The 9,122-nt window shown below is 39.0% G+C and overlaps 1 protein-coding gene across 1 annotated transcript in view; it reads left to right on the top strand.

The window, feature by feature from the left end:
- Nucleotides 1-9,122, top strand: part of Rsbn1l (round spermatid basic protein 1 like) — a 69,846-nt gene extending 60,724 nt beyond the window's left edge. Inside the window, exons 7-8 of the mRNA XM_031380291.1 lie at nt 4,637-4,745; nt 4,833-9,122. Coding sequence (XP_031236151.1) covers nt 4,637-4,745; nt 4,833-5,453 — 730 coding nt within the window. The 3' untranslated portion in view covers nt 5,454-9,122. The remainder of the gene's footprint in view (nt 1-4,636; nt 4,746-4,832) is intronic.

Here is a 9,122-nt window from a genome sequence, read left to right as displayed (position 1 = left end):
AAAAAAAAAAAAAAAGAACAAAAATTTATTCATTTTATGTATTAGTATACTGTCGCTTGCCACGGACCGGGATTTCTCGTGGGGTTCCTGTTCCACGGGACAAGGGATTCTGGCCAGGTGGGCATGGGATTTGGCTTTGACAGACTACACACGGGTGGTGTAAAATCTGAGTGTATTTCTTTTAAAAATGACATGAGGATTTTACAATCATTGCAAAAGAGAAATAAAAAATCTGGCAGCTCAACAGTTGAGGTACCTCTGAGGCTATCTGAAACATACTGGGTCTAAAGCAGCAGCTATCTCTTCTGAACTGGTGCTGCATCCCCCGGGCCCAAGTGCTCTGGGCCCCCGGGGACTGAGAGAGATACATGAATCTGAGTCCTAGCCCATCTAAGTTCTAGTGCTAGTCCTGCATGTGAGTCCAAGTCCTTCTTCCCCCAGTCCTAGTGCTAGACTGAAGTCACGTAGGCAAAAAACGACCCCCACACACCCAGGTCAGCAGGGTCTGGTAGCTAGGTGTGAAGCAGGAGGAAGAGGGGTGGAGCCCTCTCTGTTGAGGTATTCTTATGCTAATTCTCTGGTTCTTGTTGGAGGCAGGCAGAGGAGAATCTTGACCTAACACTTTCAGCTAATGTCTTAGAGTGAGAGAAACCTTTCAATTACTCTCTAGTACTTAAAACATTAAACTAGGATAGTTGGAAACATTGGTGAAGGTCAGAAAGCAATGTCCGAATTTTCTCTTGCTAGCTGTAAGAAAATGGTATCTTGGTGAGTTCCTAGCACACTAGTACGAGGACATATCTGGGCCACCTCTGAGTTTGGGGTGCCAGGCGACAATGCGGAGGCAGGAGACTGACTTTCCTTGAAGTTTACGCCTCAGATACCACCTTCAAGCAAAGTGTGCGTGGCAGTCGCTGTCTTCAGACATACCAGAAGAGGGCATTGGATCCTATTACAGATGGTTGTGAGCCACCGTGTAGTTGCTGAGAATTGAACTCAGGACCTCTGGAAGAGCAGCCAGTGCTCTTAACCACTGAGACATCTCTCCAGCCCCCCTTCTTTAATAAATGAATGAATAAATGAATGAATAAATTAGTAAGTTAGTCAATTTTTGAGGCTGGGTTTCTCTGTATAGTCGAGGCTGTCCTGACTTGCTCTGTAGACCAGGCTGCCCTTGAACTCACAGAGATCAACCTGCCTCTGCCTCCCACATGCTGAGATTAAAGACATGTGCCACCATGCCTGGCTATCTTAAAGTATTCTTAGAGCTGTGTTTAGTATCAGTTTTAAGATTTCAATGCATTTATGGGGCCAGAAGAGGGTGTTGGATCCTTAGGAACTGGCATTACAGAAGACAATTGTGAATTTACTTATATGGGTGCTGGGAACCAAATCCACATGCTCTGGAAGAACAGTACGGGCTCCTAACTTCCCCCAATTTAGTTGTGTACACTAGCCTGGCCTTGAACACACAGAGATTGGCCTGTCTTTGCCTTCCAAAGTGTGAGATTAAAGGCATGTGCCTGAATGCCTGGCCCGTAAACAGGGTTTTTGTTTTTGTTTTTTTTTTTTGAGGTAGCACCACATCATGTTGCATAGGCTAAACTTTTCTGTCTATGCCAACTTATTTTCTCAGGTTTCCTGATTGCTGAGATGACAGTATTCTGCTGTGTCCTGTTTAGCATTGATTTAGACTAAAGAACTCTTCTGTAGATAGGACAGGGTTTATGAATCACTAATTGTACTACATAACAGATAAGCATTATTAAGACAGGATTTACATAGATTTGTATATTTGGGGTTTGCTTCATTAAAAACTTGGTTTTCTTTTGTAAAAGTGTGTGAGCATGTGATGTGTTTAAGTGTGGATACGTGTACATGAAAGTCAGAGGAAAGGCTCCATTGTTAGTCTTTGTGTGAGACAGGGCTCCCTGCTGGTTGAGCTGCTGGGAATGCCAGGACAGCTGCCTGCAAGCCACCTGGGATCATCTTGTTTTCATCTCTGAGCTTGCCATATGATCTCTGGGATTGCACTGCTCAGCTTTCCGTGGGTCTTGGGACTCGAACTCAGGCCCTCACACTTGCTTGTCATGTGCTTTACCTAGTGAGCCATCTCCCAGTTCATAATTCAGTTGGTTTAATTTGCATTCAATGAAACATATACCAATTTTAAGTCCGTTGCTTATTTTGACTAATTTATTTACTAGTACCACAGTGAAGATGCAGAAGTTTGACCTTTTCCAGTATTCTGGGCAGCTAATCACTTCAGTTGTTTTTTTTTCACCTCAAATACCCATTAATCTACTACTTTCTGTCTCTCTAGGTTAGTCTGTTGGTTACTTCTCTGTTGCTGTGATAAAAATGTCTGAGAAACAATGTAAAGAAGGATGGGTTTATTTGACTTACACATAGTTTTAGAGGCGTTAGTCCATGGCCATGTGCTCCCATGCAGCTGGAGAGAGATCGTGGTGGCAGGATTATTAAGCAACTTGTGTTTTTCTTTCAGTACTTTGATTTTCTTCTGGTTTTATTTCTTTGAAAAGTCTGCATTCCAGTGACTGTTTACTGTCATTTACTGTCATATATACTGTCCGTGAATAATGTCATCCATGATACTCTGTCACTGAACCTTAGGAATTTGACTGTGTTGTGCCATCAGTTTTGTTTTTGAGACTGTATTTAGTGACAGCATCTCTCCCCTTTCCGCCCTTCAGAGGCTTTCATTTATCCCTTACTCTCTCATCACTCTTTACTGCACGGATGTGTGTATTTGTTTTTATTTTTGTTTGTTTGTTTGTTTGTTTCAAGACAGGGTTTCTCTGTATATCCCTGGCTGTCCTGGAACTCACTCTGTAGACCAGGCTGGCCTGGAACTCAGAAATCCACCTGCCCCTGCCTCCCAAGAGCTGGGATTAAAGGCATGCGCCACCACTGCCTAGCACGTATATGTATTTGTATGTATAGACATATTCTCCAGTATGACCTGTTGATTCCATCTAATATTACTAGTGTGTATATTATCAGGGCTGACCATTGGGCACTTGACACCCAGGTAGTGCCTTTCCCTAGGAAGTACAAGTCTTCTACCCACCACTTTCCTTAGTTGCCTGTAATTCTTTGTATAGGGTTGAAGCCCCATGGCTTTCCTCTATGGAGTTTGGCATATTTATTGGTGTCATCTTGGGTGGTTATGTTGGTGAGACTTTATGTTGGTGAAACTTTGACATTATTGGGAGACACAGTCTCACAGCACAGCCCCTGGTCACCTGGTCCTTACAGTCTTTCCTTCCGTCGTCTTCAGTGCTGTCCTGAGCCTTAGGTATGGGTGTGCTTTGTAGGTGTGTTAACTGAGACTAGGCTCTACAACTCTGCATATTGATTGGTTATGGTTTTTGCTAATTGTCTCTGTCAGGCTAGATAGACCCTGGTAAGAATTTCCTTACATATTACATTGTTTGGAATTTTACTTCAAAAATTTATTTTGAGCATCTGAGAATGTATTTGTATATTTCTGATTGAACAGTTTGGGAACTTTCACAATTTATATAAAATTTAATGTCTCCAGTGAAGAATATGAATATTTTAAGGAACATTTCTTAATTTATTACTAAGTCTCATTAATATGCACAGTTAGTATGTACTAGTAACTACAGCAATGAAATAAAATAAAGCAAGAGTCACTCAGGAGTTGTATGCATCCCATCTAATACTACTAGGCCCAACCCTACTTAGTGCCCAAGATTCTTTGAGATTGGGTGTGTCCAGGTAGATAGTTAATATCTTCTATGAACAAGAAAGCATTTGTTCCCCCCTTCCCTCTTGTCACTGTACCTCAGGTTATAGGTATGAACCACCTCTGCCCATGCTTCTAATTATAAAAATTAATGATATATTAAATGTACATATTTTATGAATTACAGTATAATTTTTCAACAACAGGCATACAGTGTAACATCAGAACACAGCAGCTGCTTTCTCTAGCACTTCCAACATCTACCATAGCATGCATCATTTCTGTGGTGGGAATCAAGTTCTCCTTCCTGTTTTGCAATGTACAGTTAGGTGTTAAGCATACTTGCTGTCCTGTGGCCTCCTGAGCATCTCCAGTTCGTCTTCTTATCCAAGTACACCTTTACTTACCCTCTTCATGCTCAAGTCTTCCCCCTGCCAAGCTCTGATAACCACATTTTGTGTTTTGCCAAGATTAGCTCTTCCAGTATACACATAGAACCGAGAACATGTGGTCTATGTCTTTCTATGCTTGCTTCAACTTCTTTTACGCAGCGTTTGCAATTTTAATACTTAATTTAAAGGAAAATTGAGCTATCTTTTAAAATGACATATTTAATTTTTATGGTTTGTATGATTTACAAAGCATTACAATTTTAATTGTAAATCTATTATACATTCTAATTTTTTGAGATCTTGTGACAGCAATACTAAAGAGTAAAGAAAGTTGTTAGCCTGTTTAGGTTGAAACTCATGGTGTAAACTCTTGATTATATGTATAAATAAATATCTTTATTTTTAAGGAGATTTTAGCATTGATCATAAACTAGTTTTAGTTGAATTTATTAAGGGCCTAACAGAATAACGCATTAGCAGAGGATTTCATTATTACCACTCTCCTCTACAGGCCTGACCAGCCCCGAGTAACCAAAGATGTCATTTGTTTTCATGCAGAAGATTTCTTAGAAGTAGTTCAACGAATGCAATTAGACTTACATGAACCTCCACTGTCCCAGGTAAAACTTAAATAGTTATCATTTTTCACTTAAATTTTGTTTGCAAAGACTTACCTGTATTCTTTTTTCTTTTTTCTTTTTTTTTAGTGTGTACAGTGGGTTGACGATGCAAAACTTAATCAGCTGAGGAGAGAAGGCATTCGCTATGCCAGGATTCAGCTGTATGATAATGACATTTATTTTATTCCAAGGAATGTTGTCCATCAGTTCAAGACAGTGTCAGCTGTATGCAGTTTGGCATGGCACGTTCGACTTAAATTATATCACGCAGAGGAGGACACTTGTCACAGCACAGTTACTCATGAAAAAGACCTAACATCAGGTCCCACATCATCAGTTCTTGGGATTCCCGCTGAGAACCAAACCTCCTCAGACTCTGTGTTGTCAGACAAACTTCATCCTAAGTGTGAATCACAAATTAAACACGAACCTGCTGCATCTCTAAGAATCAAGGAAGAACCCATGATGGTTACTGTACCTGAAAAGATTAGAACACCAAATAATACAGAAGGCAAGAACAGCAAGGCAAAGCTGGATCACGTTCAGTTCTCAGATTTCCAGATGGACAGGGATTCTAAATGTGAGAACACCAACAAAGACTTCCAGGAAGACGCGTGTCCTGGAAGGCTCAGTAATACAGTTGATACACGGCAGCATAGTTCTGTACATTCAAATCAAGACAAAAGTGATGGCGGCAATTTGTGCTAAATTTGTACATTGCGTATAGCCTTTCTTTTAAAAATAATTTGTAATGATTCATGAAATCTGAAAGCAAGCCTAGGGATTGCTCTCAAGTCTGTTACAAAATATAATTTATGTAGCTTTGTAACATTCCTCAGTGCCTGTCCATAACTGTGAAGTATCAAGCACTTAGGGCCAGATGCACCGTAAACATTATAGGCTTAAATACACAGGAGTCTTTAGAAAAGTCATTTGAGTTGGAGTATTAGGCTTTAGAATAGAGCTGACAAAATCATATAAATATATTTTTTGTAATATGAGCCAGAATTTTTTTTGACAATTTAAGGTTTTTCCATAGAGCTTATTTATACCAACTTTTTTCATTTTAAATGTGTCAGCACTGTAGTGTAAATAGCTTTACAAGACCTTTTTAGCGTGATTTATATTGAAATGTGAGCCACTTAATAAAGGTTCATAATAATAAATACTTTCTGTTGAGCTTGCAAAAACTGACAATTCAGTTTAATTGTTTGATATATTATGTTTCTGTTGATATATACATGAGGGGATGTGATAGAGGGAAAATGTGTGTTCAAATCTAGTAAATATTTAAAATTTCCCTTCTGTACAAGCATTCAAAAAGTCATGATTCAGTTATGAAAGCATATACATATGGATTGTGTGTGTGTGTGTGTGTCTATGTGTGTGTGTATACATGTGTGCTTGGGAATGTACATATGTACATTATGTGTGTGTATATGTACCTGTGTGCTTGAGAATGTATATATGTACATTGTTTTGCACAATTTCTTAAATTGATGAATATATATTAGTGCTACTTCCTCGATTGTATTCTAAAATATTTATGTTCAACCATAAGAAAATAATTTAATTAATAGAGTTTTAAAGGTTGGGAGGAACAGTATGTTGATGGCTTTTATCTTTCTTTTTTTTTTTTTAAGGGAGAGGTGAAGGAGGTAGGGGCACGGGAGAAAGCTCACTTGTCTACTCCATTACCCCCGTCTAGCCGAAACGTTTTTTTTTTTTTTTTAGACTTTCACTAAATGATGTATTTGAAGCTGAAGGTGGTGTCGCAGGACAGGCGTTTGTTCTTGCATCTGCCACACAAGTCTTGACAGTGGGGGCGTTTAGGGTCCACATGGCGAAGTCTGTCTGGGCAGGCACATCTAGTTCTTTTACAACTTTGACAGGTGATACCCTCCACTCGGAAAGGGTTGTAGGATTTTCACACACACTGCAGAACTCGATGGTGCGCTACACACACCACACATAGCCGCTCTCCCACCGGATGTTGCAGTCCTTGCAGTGATAGTAGCCATACTTCTGCTTTAAGAACTGGAAATGCAGGCGCTCCTTGTCCTGCTCAGTGCTCTGCGGAGAGGCCCGGTCCCCAGGGGTAGCCGAGTCACCGGGGTCCTGAGCCATCTCTGCGGCAGGCTCCCCACGCCCAGGCTCAGACTGCATCGCAGCCACCCTGTCCGGGTCCTCCCCAGGGGCTTTTATCTTTCTAATCAATGAAGTTAATGTGGCTGGAGTCTTTAGTCCTAGTGTAATTTTTTTATGCAAGTAATAAGTTGTTTAGAAAATTTTCTAATAAGCACCTATATGTTTAGTAATAGCTGACTAAAAACATTGACAAACAATGTTTAATTATGAGTAATTAAAAGTCTTCTTTTACATTTTTCCATATCACAAAAATGAACTTTTAAACTAAGGGCCCAGCCGTCGTACACAGATGTAACTAGTGAAACACTGTCAGATCATCTTCCTCAGGACCCTTCTTCTCTAGCCTAAAGGACAAACATAAGATGTACTTCCTCTAAAGATGCTCTAGGGAGTTAACTGTGCAGGAGACAGGATGGCAGTGCCTGGAAGGTGAGTAGACGTCTGCGCCCCTGGACTTCAGCACCGTTCCAATCTGCCTCCACTCTGTGTGGATGTGATGTGGATGGAAGGAGCCCTAATGATCGCAAACGTTCTGGTGTTTGTTTTATTCTGGGTGCCTGCCTTGGTTGAAGATTCTCAGTTGGCTTTCCTTGTGCTGTGTTGCCTTTCCGGAGACCACTGTTTCCATTTCAGTGGGTTCCATTTTCACCTCATTTGTGGTAAGCCATCAAAGCTCATGCTTCTAGTTGGGGAGAAACCACTTAGAGAAATGTATTTCACTAGAACTGATGAACATCAACACCAGCAGCAGTGTCTTATCTCCAGACTTGAGGTAGGCAAATAAAGTAGGAAATGCTGGTGTCTTATAGGAGGATCTCAGGATGTTTGCAGTGGGGGAAGTTTCATGGAATAAAGAAGTTAAAAATCATGACAGTGTAAATAGGGGTTTGGTTTTCTATGTAACTAGCTGTCTTTCACTGCACTCATTAAATCTACTCTAAGCTAAATTTAGGGTTCTTCACCATCTTTCTTAAGGTGGGATAGCAAAAATTCTTAACATATGAGTATTAAGAAATAGGAAGGGATATTGTTAAAATTTAGTTTTTAAATTGACAATGATATATTTATCACAATATGCTTTATTTCCATTCGCATATATGTAGACCCACTGAGGTCATACTGTAAGAAAACACCGTTAGGGTATCTCCAAAATATATGAGCCTTAAGTTTTCTCTTAAAGGAAGGTACATCTGAGATAGCATAGCCATTGCTTTTAGGTACAGTTTCTTACATAGTTATCCATACAGATTAATTGCTCTGTCAAATGCATACATCTCTGTGAAGGTGAAGTATGTATAAATCAGCAGGCTCAAGATTTCAAGATAAAGCCTTACAGACTTGAATCATGCTTATGCCCCAGGCTTAACGGGTTATTTTTTAAAGTCCTCTTCAGATGCCATTTGAGAACTTGTTAATAACTACCTTTGTTACACACAAATTCCTATTTTAATATTGCATAATAATGGTTTTCTAGTTAGTACACTCCAATTCTCCATGTGAATATAAGATTTTTATTTCCAGTATCTTGGACCAGAACCACAAAGCACTCAAGGTATAGTTTTAATAAGGTCATATGCTATAGAGAGTCAATATTAGATAAGTTATTAAGTGAGAGACAGACCTTTACGTAAAAACTTAGGTACCTCAGTGGTATTTGATATATATACTTTTTTTTCTTTTTAAAATTTTATTTATATTTTCTTAGCTGTCTTAGCATATATCCCATACTCAGGTTAGCTATCAAAAGATTTAAACATTTTTGATATTTAGTTGCAAATTTACTTCAAGCCATATATTGATTATCTTCATTATGACAAAACTATTGACCTTAATGATCAGGTTGGTTTAGCACAACACTGTGTATTGTATTTATGTGTGTATTTCTGAATAAGTTTGTTTGAAATATGGTTCCAAAATAGGAGGGGTAGGAAATTAAGGATGGGAAAGAATTTCTTAGGCTTAAATGTTTAAGGAATGTAATAAGTGTATTCAAAGTAGGAATTTTTTTCAAAATTTAGTTCTATGTAAGGGTTTTTTTTCTTTTTCTTTTTGTAAATAATAAACTAGCGTTGTTTGGTATTTTTGCTTTCTGAGGTGTTGAAAGGGACAATTTATTTATATGGAAATGATTATTTCCACTTAGTCAAGGCACAGATTTGCTTTTGGCATTTGAGAGGCTATTTTCCTTGTCTTCCACCTTTCAATAAATACTAAGATTGATAACCACAA

The sequence above is a fragment of the Mastomys coucha genome, unplaced genomic scaffold, assembly GCF_008632895.1.
Source record: "Mastomys coucha isolate ucsf_1 unplaced genomic scaffold, UCSF_Mcou_1 pScaffold19, whole genome shotgun sequence".
NCBI lineage: Eukaryota > Metazoa > Chordata > Mammalia > Rodentia > Muridae > Mastomys > Mastomys coucha.
Note: the sequence above shows the minus strand (reverse complement) of the source record. Positions and strands in the feature narration are given on the sequence as shown.